At 38.2% G+C, this 18,649-nt stretch overlaps 1 protein-coding gene and 1 non-coding gene across 2 annotated transcripts; both read left to right on the top strand.

Annotated features, from left to right (window-relative positions):
• Window positions 1–5,835: 5,835 nt before the first annotated feature.
• On the top strand, window positions 5,836–8,344 carry Rpl37 (ribosomal protein L37). Its single transcript, XM_076856206.1, has 4 exons — window positions 5,836–5,922; window positions 6,598–6,733; window positions 6,914–6,998; window positions 8,227–8,344. Exons 1-4 carry the CDS (start codon window positions 5,920–5,922, stop codon window positions 8,294–8,296), a joined length of 294 nt encoding a protein of 97 aa, XP_076712321.1. The 5' UTR covers window positions 5,836–5,919; the 3' UTR covers window positions 8,297–8,344.
• LOC143400593 (small nucleolar RNA SNORD72) lies at window positions 8,067–8,146 on the top strand. Its single transcript, XR_013091500.1, has one exon. It is a non-coding gene; the product is annotated as a small nucleolar RNA SNORD72 (small nucleolar RNA).
• Window positions 8,345–18,649: the final 10,305 nt, after the last annotated feature.

Here is an 18,649-nt window from a genome sequence, read left to right as displayed (position 1 = left end):
TATATAAACAAGCACTAAGGAGGAGTACAACCCTGAGAATTCTCTGAACTTGGCTCCCTGTGGATTATTTGTTCCCTTCCCCCTCCCCATTTTATGGTACTAGGAATAGAAACTAGGGACTCCTAAACTGGGCTTGGTGGCCCATATCTGTTATCCCAACTACTATGGAGGCTGAGACAGGAGGATGTAAAAGTTTGAGGCCAGTCTAGGCAATATAGTGAGACCCTGTTTCAAAATTAAAACTTTAGGAAAAATTAAGAACGACCGTGATATAATGCAGTGGTAGAGCATACTGGATTCAATTCCCAGTACTGCAAAGCAAACAAACCAGAAACTTCTAGTGCTCTCCCACTGATCTGCATTCCCAGCCCTATCTGTTCTTTTAGTGGCTTGAAAGTCTCATGAAGACTCAGTCTGGAGTTTGGCTATTCCAAGAAACCTCTCCTGAACTTCAGGATGAACTAGGTATTCCCTACTCTAAACCCTATACTGTGATGATAAGAATGCCAATTAATTAATTGGTTTTTGGAGAGCAATCTGGCAATATATGCAGCACTAGGTAAATGATGAAAATAAAAATGTATATCCTTTAGTCTAGCAATTCCACTTTAGGAATTCTCTTAAGAAAATGATCAGACCAATGCTTAAGGATGTATGTACAAGAATTTGCATTACAACATTGTTTATCGTAACACAAAATTGAAAATAACCTAAATTTCCTATTGGAGATGTGGGGAATGAATGTTTTTTTGATATGTCAGAAGTAAAACATCCTAGAAACTATTTAAAAGCATGAAGATTTATATATATTGAAAGTAATGATATCCATATTTGTTGTGAGCTAGCTATGTCATTAATATGGATCACACATTTATGTCTTTTCACATTGCCAGAATTTATTGAATAACACAAATTGACAAACAATATCACTTTCATTGGATGCAATTCACTGAGTACTTGTGTGTCACCTAGTAGTCATAAACTGGGCAATAACAGCTTTATTCTTTTATTCCAATCTGAATTACTACTATCTGTAATACTCAAATCACATGTCACATTTTACATCATGATATGTAAAGGTTACAGAAAGATCAAGAAAGGGTAAAGGTGGGTAGAGGAGGATATGACATATAAACATTTTGACATATCAACATTCATTCCCCATATCTCCAATAAGAAATTTAGGTTATTTTCAATTTTGTGTTATGATAAACAATATTGTAATGCAGATTCTTGTACATACATCCTTAAGAATAAGGGTCACTGCAGGTGGTTGGAGAAGATTACAAACCAGTCAAAGAACTTGCTCAGGGCATTCAAGGCACAGAGCTGTCAGAGCAAGGAACTTATTCTAGGCTAGGGTCTAGAGGGAAAGCACTTTTGAAGTTAACCACATCAAGCAGGGAGATCAAGCTAAACCCAGGCACAGAGAGTTGGAAATTTGTTTCCTGTCCACCTCATGATGCTTTTACCACATGGTCTGTTGATGGGTTGGTGCTCCTCCTTTTGTGGGTCCCAAGTGAAAGGGTTTCTCCATTAGGTGGTCTGGTGTGTTTGATAAACTCCCGTGCCTGGTTTTTCTGATGTGGGCTCAATATATCTATGAATCAGTATGCTACGGATTTAATTCTGTAAGTTCTCAGGTGTTCATTATTTATTAGGAAGATTATTTACTTATCAGGTTGTGCTAGGAAGCTGGTGATTATTTACTTACACAAACAATATGTAGAATCATTCTACCTCAGCACTTATACTTAAAATTAAATAACACATACCAAACTCCAGCTTTATAAAAGTGGAGTTAACTCCGGCTGGGGTTGTGGCTTAGAGGTAGAGTGCTGTCCTAGCATGTGTGAGGCACTGGGTTCGATCTTCAGCACCACATAAAAATACAATAAAGATATTGTGTCCACCTATAACTAAAAATATTTTTTTAATGGAGTTAACTCAAAGTAAGACACAACCTGAAAACTATTGTTCTATTCATCATAGAGTAACTCAGAGCAAGTAAGACACAACCTGAAAACTATTGTTCTATTCATCATAGAGTAACTCAGAGCAGGACTCAAGTCTACTCTCCACAGTATTGTTATTGAAAATAGTACATTATAGATCCCATTTTGGGGTTTTGTTATATTTGTTGTTTTCTTTGCAGTGGTGGGGATTGAACCCAGAGACTTAATGCTTACTAGGCAAGTATTCTACCACTAAGCTATATCCCCAGCCCCCTTTTTTGTTTTAAAAATGCCCATGCATATATAGGTCATATTGATAAATGTCTATGAAAAGTGACAAGAAACTACTCTCAAGCAACTGGAGACAATGAAGCTCAAATAACCCTATGAAGAGAGTATACCCTAAGGGACATCAATTACCCCAAAACTAATCAAGGCTACCACCTCAAGTGGAAGCAGACATCTCATAATGGAAACCAAATCACAGATCACCCCCTCAAGTGATGACCTCTTTCCCAGAACCTCAAAGAACAGTCCTGAGACAATGATCAGCCAAACCATGGCCTGACCACAGGCATGCAAGCCCCCAATCCTTGCTGTTGAACAATATCTTCCCATTCCTTTCCCTTCCTTGCTCCCAGATTCTGGGCACTACCATTCTATTCTTATTAAGAGTTTTAAAACATGTGTCTCAAAAGTATGGTTTCAAGAGATTCATTCCACTTCATGACCCCAAACTAGATTCATAATGTCATCAAGTTCACCAATTCTTCTTGTTCAATTTAATCAGTAACAGGCCTCCCAAACACCATCTCTTCTTAACTGCTTCACTCTCCTCCTCTTTCCAGGAGAGATTGTCAGCTCCAGGAGATTTCAAATCTGCTGGGAATTTAATTACTTTCAAACAGGATATTTACATAGCATGGGCTTAGAATGCAAGTGAAATGAGCTGGGGGAAGGGTGAGTGTGACTCTGATGTTCTCTATTATATAAAATATAGACCAGAGCTTCAGAGTTGAAAGTATAGCCTTCAAATAAAAATAAATGGCACAAGGGGATGGTGAGATACCTCAGTTGTTAGAGTGTCTGCCTGGCATGCATAAGGCCCTGGATTTAATTACTCGCAACACACACACACACACACACACAGTTAAGAAATGATATAGACATGAAATTTTTAAATTTATAGCAGTAATTCTGCTTATTATACAAAATCAATAGGTCTAAAATGCAACAAGTCCTAACGATTAAAAGACTTGAGTATATGGGAACCATGGATACAAGATTTAAGATTTACATATTCTCTTATCACTGTGCAAAGGCACATTTTAGAGAATAAATGCCTAAACTAACACCTTACACAACCCATTTCAGAAATTGAGCTAAGCCAGGCTTGGTGGTATGCATCTGCAGTCCCAGCTACTTGGAAGGCCACGATAAAGGTAACAGTTGAGACTGGGAGTTCAAGACAAGCCTTAGCAACATAAAAGATCCTGTCTTTAAAAATAATAATAATAGAAAGAAAAAGATAACTTATTCCTAATCTTAACCTGGCAATTGAATAAGAACCTGGAAGTTCTAAAGGAACTTTATAGGTCTCTCAGCAGCTAGGACAAAACTGATGTGGCTTCAAGAACACCAAAACCACCACCTCTCATTAGGTAAAAAGGAAATATATTTCATTTTCTCCAGTGTTTTCAGTTCTTGGAATGTCTGAGGTACAGAGACTCACATAGTGCCTGTCATACTACTTGACTCTTTAGCAGCTGACACCTGTCCTACCTTTTCTACACTGATGTTATTTCTGAACTTTCCTAATCCCTACAACCTGTAAACATTAGGTTACAGGACCAATGTCAATTAGGGTTGAAGATAAAATTAAGGTTACTCATTAGCTGACCTTACAATGAAGAAATTTGTGGGTGGGATCAACATAATTACAAGGGGCTTTAAAAGTAGAAGAGGAAGGAAGATTCTTATTGGCCTTGAAGATGGAAGGGAGCAATAATAAACCAAGGAGTTTGGGCAGCCTGGGGAATCTGATAAAAGCAAAACAACAGATTCTCTCCTACAGCCTCCAGAAAGGCAGACAGTCCTGCCAACATTCTAATTTTGCCATTTGTTGTTTTTGTTTCAGTGCTAGAGATTGAGCCCGGACCCTTGCACTTACTAGGCAGGCACAGGACCTCTGAGCTACACTCCCAGCCCTACATGTTAATTTTAGCCCAGTGAAACCCCATGCTTTCAACCAGTAAAACTTTATAAATGTGTGTTTTTAAAAATTGTGATAACATGATATATACTCTCAACAGATTAAGTGTCTAATACAATATTAACTTTAGGTACAATATTTTAATTCAGACCTCTAGAATTTATTCATTCCCCATAACTGAAACTTTATACCTGTTGAGTAACTCTGGGTTGCTTTAAGCCATTATGTTTGTGTTAACTTGTGGCAACAGCAAACACAAAACAAAACCTAATACAGCACCTAATTTAGAAATTCAGCATCTGTATCTCTGGATTTTGTTTGCTTTCTTTTTCACCTGGCTGCACTGGGGGACCACTTTCACTCTACCACTTCCCATTTTATGCCGTGCTGGAGAAGACTCTGGTATTTATTAGGCACTAATCAATTGTTAACCTGTGAAAATGGAACCTCTGATTCCTAATGTCTTATTCTGCTAGCAGTCCATGTGCTAAAATTTTGCACGTGACAGGCCAGGAATTCTTGAGGTTGGTTTAGAAAGTAAACTTATTATTTGGAACCTGTTATCCCCATTAATTTTTTCCCCTTATTTCTTATTGGTGCATCACAGCTGTACACAATGGTGGGATTTGTTGTTACATATTCATACATACATACAATATAATTTTGCCCATAACATTCCTGAGTATTTCCCCTTTCCCTTCTCTCCTCCATCCCCCTTCCATTAATTCTTACATATCTGGTAATCTTCTTGTATTGTTTTTGCTTCTTTGTATTTGTTTTTGGACAAGAGGTTACAAATGCAATAGCACTTATTGGAATTGGTCATGTGACTATCAATTTCAAAACTAAATAGAATTTTATTTTTTTAAGTACAGGCTCTAGGGGCTGGGGCTCAGCAGTAGAGCGCTCGCCTAGCATGTGCGAGGCACTGGGTTCGATCCTCAGCACCATATAAAAATAAATATATAAAATAAAGGTATTAAAAAAAGTATAGGTTCTACCCAAACCTGCTGCAACAGGATAGGTTGACAGTAGGGTGCTGAAACCGTATTTAACAAGTTCCACGTTAAGACTCTTTGGCATAATGAAATTTGGGATCAAATCATTTGTCTCTAAATAGCTACTGTTCAACAACCACTTTGACTTTCCCTTTGGATGCTAAGCTCCAGTCCCTTCAAGGCCAGTTCCTGCTGGTGCGCTCTTAGCGATCTCTCACAGCAAGAGCCAGCGTCAGCCAAGAGCCTCCAGCCAGGAAAGCGGAGGAATCGGTAAAACTGGTCTCTCCCGAATCGAGATCTCAGTCCCAACCCGTCACTACACGCGCGCCGGGAGCGCTGAGTCGGTGCAGGTGCCCCGGGCCGGCCGGCCCAGTCGGCAGTTTCTCCGATCTACAACCGGAACCCACAGTGTGGCACCGGATCTGATAAGGACAAGAAGCCGGCGGCAGCTAGAAATCCAAGGCTTTCACTACAAACAGTCCCCAGCTCGGAGGCGGGTCCAACGGAGACACGCCCATCCCATGCGAGTTAGCAGAGAACCTCGCCCGTCTTACGGGCGCGGAAACCTGATTGGCTCTGCCTGTTTCTGTGCATCCTCTTGACCCCACCCACAGTGCGCCAACTGCGGCGACGGAAGCTTGAAAGCAGTGCACTGCGTCCCGCAGGAAGTAGTTCCTTGGACGGAAGCTTCTGAGGGCGATCTAGCGGAAGTGCCTTCTCTTCCGGTCTCTTTGGATTCGGCGGCCGACGCGAGATGGTGAGTTTGTAATGCTCTCCGAATCGTTTTCCATCCTCGTGCTCTGTGCTGCGCTAACTTAGTATTTGTGAGGGATCGGTAAGGCTCTGAGTAAGGGGAGCTGGTGAACATGAAAGAGGCATGCGATGGCTGATAAGAACCAGAAAAAGGGCTATTGACAGAGGGACTGACACCGCAGTTGTGGAGCTGGCGCTGCTGTATGTCTTTCCCTTCTCTTAGGCCTTTGGGGGAGTTCACATAACTTTGCTGTCGGGTAGGAACTAACGGAAGAAGTTTGCAAATTTGGGAGCAGAGGAATTTGTGGTGGTGGTACCTAGCAGGAGTCCTCAGGCTTTGGGCTATGCAGTCTTAGGTCTGTTAAGTTTTTTTTTTTTTTTTTTTTTTTTTAATAAGAACTAAGGTTGATTTCCTCTTTGCAGAGGAAGTCTTTATATATAGTGAATTGCCGGCATGGTCTCTGGCTTGGGAACTTGATGAAGAATTTTTAAACTAATAAATAGTTGGCTTCCGGGCTGGGGTTGTGCATCAGTGGTAGAGCGCTTGCCTGCCAGGTGTGAGGCACTGAGTTCGATTCTCAGCACCACATATAAATAAATGAATAAAATAAATGTCTAAACGTCGTAATGCATATAGAAATTGTCAGATTTCGGATTTGTTTATCCTTATAATCTCCAGACGAAGGGAACGTCATCCTTCGGGAAGCGTCGTAATAAGACGCACACATTGTGCCGCCGCTGTGGCTCTAAGGCCTACCACCTTCAGAAGTCGACCTGTGGCAAATGTGGCTATCCTGCCAAGCGCAAGAGAAAGTGTAAGTCAATGTTATTCAAGCTGTTTTATTTTGCACTGCATCTAAGTAAGAGTGTAGCTTTTATTTGCTGCATAATACAGAACTGTTGAATTCTGTATGTTGTTGAAATGGCATGAAATTCAAAAGTACTCTTAAAAAATTGGTTGACAGGGAAAAACAATTTGCCGTTTTCTGTTTTAGATAACTGGAGTGCCAAGGCTAAAAGACGAAATACCACCGGGACTGGTAGAATGAGGCACCTAAAAATTGTATACCGCAGATTCAGGTACAGTTTTACCATTTCAATATAATGGGTACTGAGAGCTTGAATAAGAACCAACACGGTTGCTTGTATAAGATTATTCTACTCTGGTGTAAGTAAGAATAAGATATTGGGAGCTTTTTTCCCCCTTTTTTGCTCTTCACTTGACATCAGTTGATCTAAATAGTGTTAATCCTGCAGTAAATAATGTGGAGCGTTTTTCCAAGCTAGACTACCTGAAACATTGCTATTTATAAGGCATACCTACGTTTTGTATAATTGGAATCAAAGTTTGTCCGACAATACTGAAGGTGTTGGGTCAGGCTTACTTGATTCAAACTTAATGTTTGTGGTGTTGGCCAGTTTGCTGTATAGAAAGATGCCTTGTAATCAAAGTCTGGGCCTTAGAATTTCTTTAAAATGCAGATTACAGGCCCACCTGAGACTGATTTAACTGATATCCAAAGTGTTGTAGGCTTCACATGAACACCACCTCTTACTATGCCCTGTTTCAGCAAATCTATTGATGTTTGGGGATGGAAAAGTCTGTTATGGGAGTTACTCTGTATAAAATGTATTTTGTAGAATACCTGGCCTCTGTTCACTTAATACTCAGGGTCTCAAAAGGTCACAAGGCAATTTTAATTTTTAGGTTTCATAAGCATCTTTAGTTATGTTCATGAAACCTTTTTGAATTTTTTTTGCACTTGAAGTCACACAATTATGTGGACTTGATACTGAGCAGTTTGCTAGTGTAAGAGCTAAGACCATGAATTGAAGACAGATTTTTAAGCTTGCTTGCTAAAGGGGCATTTGTAGTTATCTTTGCTTGGTTAGGTATGAATGTGTATCAAGTTGGAATGGAAAACTGTTTTACAAAGCTTCTATTCAACCTGCTCATTATTTTTCTTTGACTAAGGGAAAGTTAAGATCTATTCCTAGACGTAAGGAACCATTTTTTCAAGTAACTTTGGATCCCTTATTAGAAAAGTAGTGACCAGAATAGCCAAAAAAGTTATTGAGCCTTTATTAAAATTAAAGTCAACTATAATTTAAAGTTGATATCTTAAGCAGAATAAAATAAATAAAACAAGCTTATCAGTGATGTTGTACAAATAAATGTCTGAACATATGAATGCAATAATGATTTCAGCATTTAACTGAGATAAGCTCATTAAAATTTGTTGAGCAAAAATTAGAAGGTATTTATTGAATTGTTGAAGTAACTCTTCTTGTCTTTAACATGGTGCAGGCATGGATTCCGTGAAGGAACAACTCCTAAACCCAAGAGGGCAGCTGTTGCAGCCTCCAGTTCATCTTGAGAGTTCCAACAATTAGCCACTCAATAAATGTACTGGTTTTTAAAAATGTGTCTGGTGTGCTAGAAATGTATCTGGTTTCTAAGAACTGGGTTTGTAGGATTGAAGAATTACCATGGCTTGGGGAATGGGGTGAAATTATCAGATTTACATGTTAAAGTTTTGGCACTCTAAATTGTGTTTAGTAGCATATAATTTGGTAGACTTGGGGTGTGGTTGACAGTCATAGAAGTCTTGGAGTGCCGGTAGCGAGAAGGGTAAGGTTGATGAATTCTGTTTGGGGGAAGGTAATTATACTCATCTAGCAACTGTAAAGATTGCTTGGCGCCTAGCATAGCCCATGTAGGAACTGAGTGAAAAGTTAATGCAATTTGCTGGGTGTGAGATAACTTGGAAAGAATGTTATAGGATTAATAGCATCTGTAAGGCTTTTATGCAAATAGATTAAGAGGTAATCCCTGAGATTTGAGGCCTTGTGCTGTGATGTGTGACTACCTGGTAGATGATGGTTCCACACCCCCTTGTGTAGTTCTTGAGATGATGTGCATAGGTTGTATAGAAACATGCTACTTTATATATGGGACTTTGGTGCCCATTGGGACTTCTAGTACCAAACCCTCATAGATGGGGGACATCTGCCTTTGTTTGCTTCCTAATTTATCCCTTGGAACTCAGATTTTGGGGGGCATGGTAGTGCTAGGGATTGAGTGAGCTATGTCCCCAGCCCTGGAAGTCAGCTTATTTTTAACTGACTTGTATGGAGCCTTTGCTCAACTAAAATCACTGTTGGGCTTTCTCCCAGTGTATGATACTACTAAAGAGTGGTTATTAACTTCTGTGCCGTTGTTGACTTGCACAGAGCCTGTGCTCATCTAAATCACTCTTGGTCAAAAATTTAGATTTAAAGTAATGAAATTGATTTTACCTATCAAAACAGCAGTTTTTACTACATTTTGGTTTGATAGAACTAAATTCAATCGTAGGATCTTTATAATCAAGTCTTTCAGTATTACTAATCATTGGTTTCTGGGTGATGAATAGGCCCATTAAAATAGTTTTAAAAGTTCAGTGTGGAATTTGACGGTGAAGCAAATGGGCACTGTACTAGAAGTATGAAATTCAATACAGAGAACAAAGAAGTTAGCATAAAATATATGGCGAGATGGCAGTGATATGATGCATTAAGAAATACTATGTGGGGCAGTGTGCTCGCCTGGCATGTGTGTGGCCCAGGTTCGATCCTCAGCACCACATACAAAGATGTGTCTGCCGATAACTAAAAAATAAATATTTTTAAAAAAATTCTCACTATGTATTATCAAGTGTAAGGTGAGTTTACCTCTTGTTTGTGGTGAGTGGGTATTTGCACTGAGCAGGTAGATTTCCATCAGAAATTACTCTGGTAATTCCTAAATGTGCCAGGAAGCTCAAAAAGTGAAACTGTTGTAATTACAGACCAAAGAAGAAGCAATGGGAAAGAGATTGAATTCTAGTTTATGGAATTTTCATGTCCTGAATATCATAGCTGAGGTTTGGCATTGGATACATCCACCAAAAAGTGTCAGGCAATCCTCACGTTATATTTGAACCAGGAGCCAGTATACCTGACCAATGTTATTAGCTCCTGAGTTTTAATATTGAGCATCAATGAATTTATTTCTTGGGCAGAGGGCTCCTGTAACCCAGATGGGTGTCAAGTGGGTGATTGAAATGTGACCTTGGGAACAGTGTCTCCTTAAGTGCTTGGCGCTTTCCATCCTTGTTACTGTGTACATAATGTGTGAATTTCATGCATTTCATTTGTGTGATAAGAATTGGATATTACTGAATAACATTTTAGGCATTGGAATATTTATTTAATAGAACACTTGGGAAATATCTCTATTATATCAATCTTTCAAATAAATACAAATGCCAAGGAGATAGAATGAGTGATCATTAGCCTGCATAGATTGCAAGTTGGCAATTAAAGCCAATGAAGATTGGCACTTAAGGGTTTCAGAAGAAGCCAAGTGTAAGAACCCTGACTCGCAGGTATAGTAAGTACAGTCCAGCTTGCCTCTTTATATTCTTTTAAGTGAAAATCTATTGTAGATGTAGATCCATATTCTAGTCTCTTGTCCTTATTTCTGTTATTTCTAGTATAATACCAGACTCTTGCACTTAATAAGGTTTGTTATTTCCAGGAAGGAAAAAGGAAGCAGGGAGGGAAGAGTTGAATGACTTTGTATATTGGAACTCTTGGAGAAGTAGCCATTCAGCAGATTGTGTGGTTGTTCAGGTTAGGAGATTCTGCATTGGGAAGAAGAAAATCCAGAAGGGAAAATAGTTCACAGAGTTTAAAAGCAAAAAAATTTTAGAATAGTACCTGTGATCATCATGACTAAGGCAATAGCAGTGAAGCTGGTTGTTGGGTCAAGATTATGTCTATATCTGAAGTGAATTAAAGGGAATAGCCTAACTTTCAAGCCCTTATTTAAAGGATATAGGAGTGTTTAGGTTTCTGATGAGGGCAACAAATTGGTCAGCACATTCACTGAGATAATGTGAAATGGAGATAAAGGAAAATATTAAAATTGGGTTTTGCTAAGATACTGGAAGGAAGGGCCTGAGAAGCAGTGGAGTAAATTGGTGGCAATTCAGACAGCCAGGGCTAGAGATCTGCTTGGAAGTAACACATTCGTGTGTGAAGGGGAACTGATTTGGAGAAAGAGGTGATAAGATCTGGCAGGCACTTAGAATAATGAGGAAATAAACCAGTTGATTGAGCTTCAGTAATCATCCTTGATTCAGTAATGATTGAAACCATTTAATATACAAGCTATAAGAAAATTTAGAGAAGCTTTTAAGATTTGGGGAGATATCCATCAGATAAAAATGAATTAGGCAGACACAGTGGTGACTACCTGTAATCACAGTGGCTCAGGAGGATTGCAGGTTCAAAGCCAGCCTCAGCAATGGTGAGGTGCTAAGCAACTCAGTGAGACATTGTCTCTAAAATACAGAAAAGGACTGGGGAAGTACCTTGGTAGTCAAGTGCCCTTGAGTTCAATCCCCAGTATCCTCCCTGCCTCCCTCCAAAATAATAATTAGGTTATTCATTTGTTTGTGATGCCCATATGTGCTAAACCACGTTTGAGATAGGTTGGGAGTGAAAACAGGCATAGCCTCTGCCCTTCCGAAATTGAGAGTCTTCTAGTGGTTGCAGAATTAATTTATGGAGGAATTGGGAGATAGGCAAGTTCCATGTGTCAAGAAAGGAGATTTGGGGACTGGGTATATAGTGCTTGCCTCGCCTGCACTAGGCCCTGGGTTCAATCCCCGGCACCACCAAACAAAAAGGAAAAGTCATGTGATGAAGACCAGAGAAGAAAAATTTTAAGGAAGCGGGGTGGCAGATGGGCATGATGACAACTTGGATTTGGCAATATTTTATGTTTGTTTTTACTAACCACATAACATTCCAAAAGCTTATTAAGAAGGCAGGAGCCAGGTTGTGAGGGGTATAGGGGAGTCTGGGCAATGAGGAATGAGTTTAAAAAACAAAAGTAGGCCAGCTTGGCCAACTTAACAAGACCCAGTCTCAAAAAAAAAAAAAAAAAAAAAAAAAAAAAAGCTCAGTCGTAGAGCATTCCTGGATTTAACCATCAGTATCAAAGTAAAAATTTAAAAAAACTTTTAGGGCTATCTAGATATTCTACATTTCATTGACTATATAGTACACCTTCATGAGGCAAATGTCTTTAGCCACCTATGTGTCAGAACCTGTTCCTAAGCCAGGAGATAGACAACAGATCTTGGTCTGATAGAGATTTCAGTCATATGTGCATGTAATGTGTGTGTAGAGGGGTGGTTACAAATAAACAAGACAGTAATAAGTGTGTAAAGACAAAAAGTGGTAGCCTCCTAGTTTCTAAGGTTGGATTCAACACTTAACATGTGATAGATGATGAGGGTGGGGGACCATTTTTAGAAAGGTTGGTAAGCTGAATGATAAGCAGCCACTCCAATAAGATGCAAGACTAGCCACTCAGTGTCCTGGGTTATTTGCAAGTCACCTTTTAAGTTTTGACTAATACAGGACTGGAAATAAAACATTTCAACCGACCATGATAGAGTTTATTATTATTATTATTACTACTATCTGGAAGTGATTGGAAATAAAAACGTTCAACTAATCATAATCAAGATTTTTTTTTAATCTGGGAGTGAAAAAAAGATAATTGGATCAGGTCCTATCTTAATTTTTACTTAATCTTAGCTCACTTCTGTACTTGGGCTTTCTTAAAAGCTAGAAGCTGACAGTGAAAGTGGTGTGAGTCCTCTGATTGGCTCTTTCCCTATATGACTTCTTTGGGCTCTTGAGCTATAATTTTGTTTCTCAATGAGATAAAAGGGCAGATGGGGGAAAGAGTTGAGGGGTGAGGAGATGGAGTAGTTCTTTCTTTATTGGGTGATGATTTCATAAACCCTGGACCCAGCAGATAAGTTGACCTTGGAGGGTCCCTGTTGAGTTACGTTTCCTGTAATTCCTTTGAGGTTGGGGGAGCCATCTCAATTCAATAGTCTTTTGTAATTCCTTCCTAGCCCCTTTTTTTCTATCCTCTTTATTCTGAGTTTTTCTGTTTTTTTTTTTTTTTTTTAATTACCTCTGGGGGTCCTTTTGGCAGGACCAAAATTATTTCATGCTGGCTCTTCCTCCTAAATGGTCCATGTTGTTGCTGAAGAAATTTGGAAGTGCAGGGAGATCTCATGGCAGCAGCCCTCTTCTGACTCCCCATCAAAGTAACTGCAGAAAGCAAAATTTCAAAATCTCTATGGTTCCCTTGAAGTTCCTTTTACTAGATTGAGAGGTAGAAAGCAATACAACCACTACCATCCATTTCTTGTTTCTAGGAAGGTTGGATTAAACACAATTTGTTATTTTTTTTTAATCTTTATTTATTTCCATGTGGTACTGCAGATCGAACCCAGTGCCTCACATGTGCAAGGCAAGCGCTTTACCTCTGAGCCACAACCCCAGCCCCAAGTTCTCTTCAAGTAAATTTCACTGGTTTCTTCCCTGAACCTCTTCTATACCTTGATTTGCTGAGGATTTTAAAAATTGTGACCAGTTCCTGTGTGTCTCTGTGTGTACATGTGTGAGCACACACACACAAGTGAATATTTTGGTAGTTTCCTGAAGCAGGAACATTCTCTAGTGACATTATTTATGTAGTTTTGCAAATAAACATCTAGCCAATGTAAAAAGTGTTTTGCTTTAAAAATCTTTAAAATGATTTGAATTCCTGAGTGGTGTTACAGATAATATTAATCCTTTAGGGAAATTTTCTTAGGCAACTAGGAAATATGGAAAGTGGAAAAAAAATAAAACAATCAGAAAAACAGATACTAGCAGAAAAGTCCAGGTTTCTCAAGTTATGTCAGGTGTTAGAGGTGGCTGAGGAGGAATGTCCTGGTGGCAAATGGTATTTCAGAAACTACCATCTTGAGAGAATGGATAGAAGGCAAAATAGTATATATTCAGCCAGTGGACAGGCATAGAATAGAAATATTTATGGTCCCTGTGTCACAGGGAAGCAGTCTTCAGAAAAGCAGCTTCCCAAGGGAAGAGAGAGGAAACAGGAAGCCTCAGAGACAAATATTGTTCTAGTAGGGTTGAAGGGAGAGAGAAATATCTGGGAACATACCCCTGTGAATAGCACAGCATGGCACAGTGTTTTTAGAAATGCAAGAAACTTGAGATGGCATAATAATAATATGACTTTTATTTTGGAGCGGAGAAAACTCTGGCAAAGAGATATTTGTTACAAGTATATGTATCTTTGTCTATTAATAAAGATTCTGACTATAGTAAGTTGTTGGAATTCTCCCCTTTTAATTAATAAGGATTATTTTATATATGAAATATTACTTTTGCACAAAATCTGCCTTCATTAAATACAAATCTGTACTCATCCATGGCCTGAATGTGAAATTACAATACTAATCATAAGAGACCCTCACATATACAAATTTAGCACACATAATTTTATATACTTACATGATTTTATATAATGTAATTTATTATCTACAAGAAAATAGCGAATCATTTTCCAGTAATTCTGGTCAGCAAATCTGCCCTTTCTCAATCCCTTCCCACAAAAAAGAGTTCTAAGAGACTAGAGTATGCAGTAAATGCTCAAAAGTTTTAAAATTTTTCAATAGTTTTAAAGTTTTAACTTATGAGTAAATTTCATATTCATCAAAGAGACATCACTTTTTTTAGAGAGAATTTTTTTAATATTTATTTTTCAGTTTTCGATGGACACAACATCTTTATTTTATTTTTATGTGGTGCTGAGGATGGAACCCAGCGACCGTACTGCTTGAGCCACATCCCCAGCCCGAGACATCACTTTGATCTTGGATTTCAATGATGAGAAATAGATTTCTGTTGTTTATAAGTTATCCAGTCTCAGGTGTTTTGTTATAGCAACCAATGGACTAAAAGTTCTGTCAGATTGAACCTAAGTAAAACGTGTTCACTAAAATAAATGTCTTCCTTGGACGTGTGGTAGACAATCATTGTCTAATAGAAATAAAATAATGAGGCACAAATGCAAGCCATATGATCTCAAATTTTCTGAAATTTGAAAACTAATTCTAATAGTAAAACTGACTCTAATATATTTTACTTAATCCCATATATCTAATATTTTGCCATATAATCAGTATAAAAATTATTGAGTATCTACATTCTTTCTTTCATATTAAGTCTTCAAAGTATAGTGTGTATTTTAATACTTTCAACACATCTCGGTTTGGACTAGCCACATTTGAAGTGCTCAATAGCTACATGTGACTGATTGCTACCCTATGGGGTAATGCAAATCTTGATAATAACAAGGTGAGTGTTTTGAGGCTGTTTGATCATTCAATAAAGTTTTCTTCAACAAAATATAATGCTGTATTCACCATGTTCATAAATAAAACTAAAACACAAGTTACTTAGATCATTTAATTAACTAAGCCCAGTTTCTTACCTATAGAATGGAGAAGTTGTACCTACCTCATGAAACACATTTATAGCAAAATGTTACTATGAAAATTAAGTTAGATGGTGTATATAAGATGCTCAGTACAGTGTCTGACCCATGGTAAGAGTTGGATCATTGTCATTTTATATAGGTATCTCTGGATGATAAATATCATTTTGATAATGACAGCATGACAGAACCCTATGAGACTATGTAACTTGATGAATTCTAAATCATCAGTAGTCTAGACTCTGTGCTGTAGATGCTAATCTTGTTTAGGCTTAAAAATTTGATTTGATCAGAACCATGAGAGTGGTTCATCTTTCAGGTGAAGCTCATATTAACCAAATTCCCAAAACATATTCAACAAACTTATTTTTTTAACAACATTCTGTCTATAATTGTAAATAGAATGCTGTTTATGTGCCTGACACTGATTTAGGATTGGAGGTTTGTCAGTGAATAAAAGGGGAAGGAAGAGAGGGAAGTGGTCATGAATAAGTCTAAATCATGTTTAAAACAAAAGTACAGTCAATTCTTGTTATTCAACTAGAGTTTGGTTAGCTAGCTGAGGAGTATCTCTGGCTAAGGTTCAGTGGCTACTTAGTGGGGATTGTGTTGAAAGGTGTATTTTTGAGATGGCTACTACATAATTTCAGGTCCAATCTCAGGGTCATCCTTTTTTCATTTACTTGACTTTTACTACCACACTATGTACTTCACCTATCTTTATGGCTGGTCAGCAAACTGGAGAATCCATTACCACGTCATCAAGAATTGTTTGAAAATTGATTTCTCAATTGATCAAAAATATAACTCAAAACAAGAAGAATGTACCTCCCGATGGCCTAATAAACTTTTTCTCTTTAACTCAGAAAGTGCATCTTGATTTTGTTTTATTGAGGAAACACCTTTCTATAGCTCCTATAAACTTATCAAAGAGGAACTGTTTGCTTTAACACTGCTAAAAGGCTAAAGAACACCACTTAAGATAGACCTGGTGCCTTAGAACACAGTCAAGCATAAACTAGTTAATTCTATAATAAGGCTGATATAGTAGTTCTGGACCTGAAACTGGAAAAAAAAATTGGAAAGCATTAAACTAGCATCCTAAATTATATATATCTTCTTGTATTAGTGTTCTCTAGAAGAACAGAATCAGCAGGAAGTATGATGATGAGAAAAAGGGGATTTATTAGATTGGCTTATACAACCAAAAGCTGGGTGGATAGTCCAAAATGGCTTTCTTTCTGCAAGCTGCAGAGGTGGAAGAACCAGTAGTTGTGCAGAACATGTTGACACCTTGCTGCAGTCCCGCTGCAGCAGAATAACCGGGGGGTGATGAATGACTTGTGTACGTTGATACAGCAGGAATGGAAGCCGTTTATTGTAGAATAAGAGCGGTATTTATACATTTTACACAGCTTATCTAATTAGCATAAAATAGATACAGCAGTCAACCAATAAGGAATCTCCACACTTAATGGCTCGCTTTTGTTACTTCACAAACCACTCCCTCTGACATTTTGCCAGGCGCCATCCAGACTTGTTTACAGAATCTAACATTTCTCTGTCAAAATACCAGGTGCCATCCTGACTTGTTTACAGACCTTAACAACACCTCAGAACAAGAGGGATCAACATGCTACCCCAGTCTGCGACTGAAGTCTTCTGGAAACTATCTGGAGAATCACTGGCAGAGTCTGCTTTGGAAGAGTGATGGAATGAGAATTTGATAGCCTCAGTTGATTGCAGCAGCAATTCAGAACACATTCAAGAAGAATTGAGCTTCTAAATATAGAATCATGTCATGGCAAATAGTGATAGTTTGAATTCTTTTCCTATCCCTTGCATCTGCTGCTGCTTCCTTGTTTTTCCAACTTTTATTCCATTCAAGCCTCCAACCTATTGGATGGTGCTGCCCACACTTAGGGAGGGTCTCCACTTCAGTTCACTTTTCCACATGCTCATCATTCCTAGACACACCCTCATTGACACACATAGAAGCCTCTTGATCTTCAGCCTATCTTAATTCAATCAAGTTGACAATTCAAATAAATCATTACAATCCCTACATAAGCATTATAACACGGGCACCAAGTTATATGCCTCTGGGAATTTGTTGTTGACTTGTTTGTAACAGGAAAGTTAAAAATAACTAACTCCCCTTAGAAGTTGAGTTAAATAAATTATCCTTACAATGGCACATCCTTACAATGGAATAGTAATGCAACTGTTAAAACAGAAAACAACAACAACAAAAAAAAAGAAATAAGGCTTTACTGTAAAGGTACAGTAGCCACGGTAGTATAGTATTGGTGAAATAGACATAAATAAGTCAGTGGAATACAGGAGAGGCAAGAAATAGGCATGCACATATATAGTTGATGGATTTTTAACAAAGATGCTGAGGGAATTCACAGTTACATTGTGGGATTTTTAGAGGGTAATTACGTTATGAGGGTGAAGCTCTTAAGAATGGGCTTATTGCCCTTATAAGAGGCCTCAGAGAGCTGCCTTACCCCTTCCACCATGTGAAGACATACATCAAGAAGGCATCAATTATGAATCAGAAAACAAGTCCTTACCAGATGCTGAAGCACCTTGATATCGCATCTCCCAGCCTTCAGAATTATAAGCAATAAATTTCTGTTGTTTATAATCCACCTAGTTTATAGTGTTTTGTTGCTGCAACCCCAGCTCACAGCAGCTAATAGACTAAGCATGGTTACCCTTATAAACTATTCACAGATATGGGTATATTACTGGCTAGTACACACATGCCTATTTCATTGCTCTTTCAGCAGAGAGGGTCTGGAAACAATGATACTCCAGAAGCAATGACACACATAGCACCAAATCTTGGTTTCTAATACCAATCTAATAAAAGTAACCAGGACTCCTTGAAGAAATGATTAATTCTAAGACTAAGGCAGGAAATCACAAGATGAGCCTGGAATGTCATCTTAGAGATGTAAAAAAGTGAAAGTAGGCCTGGGGCTGTAACTCAGTGGTAAAGTGTTTGCCTCACATATGTGAGGCACTGGGTTTGATCCACAGCACCACGTTAAAAATAAATGAAGATACTGTGTGTTCATCTACAACTAAAAAAAAAAAAAAATTAAAAAGAAAAAAACAAAGAGTTAATAAGAAAAAGTGAAAGTAAAAAACTCTGTTAAACAGCTGGGCATGTTGGCACTTGCCCAGTCAATTCATTCAAACTAGAATGGACTTATTAAGTTACAGATCTCATAATCTTAAAACTTAAAAAGAGTATAAGTCTTAAAATCCCAGCTACTCAAGAGGCTTAGGCAGGGGGTCTCTTTGCAGCTACAGT

This window comes from Callospermophilus lateralis, chromosome 5 (genome assembly GCF_048772815.1).
Source record: "Callospermophilus lateralis isolate mCalLat2 chromosome 5, mCalLat2.hap1, whole genome shotgun sequence".
NCBI classification, from domain to species: Eukaryota; Metazoa; Chordata; class Mammalia; order Rodentia; family Sciuridae; genus Callospermophilus; species Callospermophilus lateralis.
Note: the sequence above shows the minus strand (reverse complement) of the source record. Positions and strands in the feature narration are given on the sequence as shown.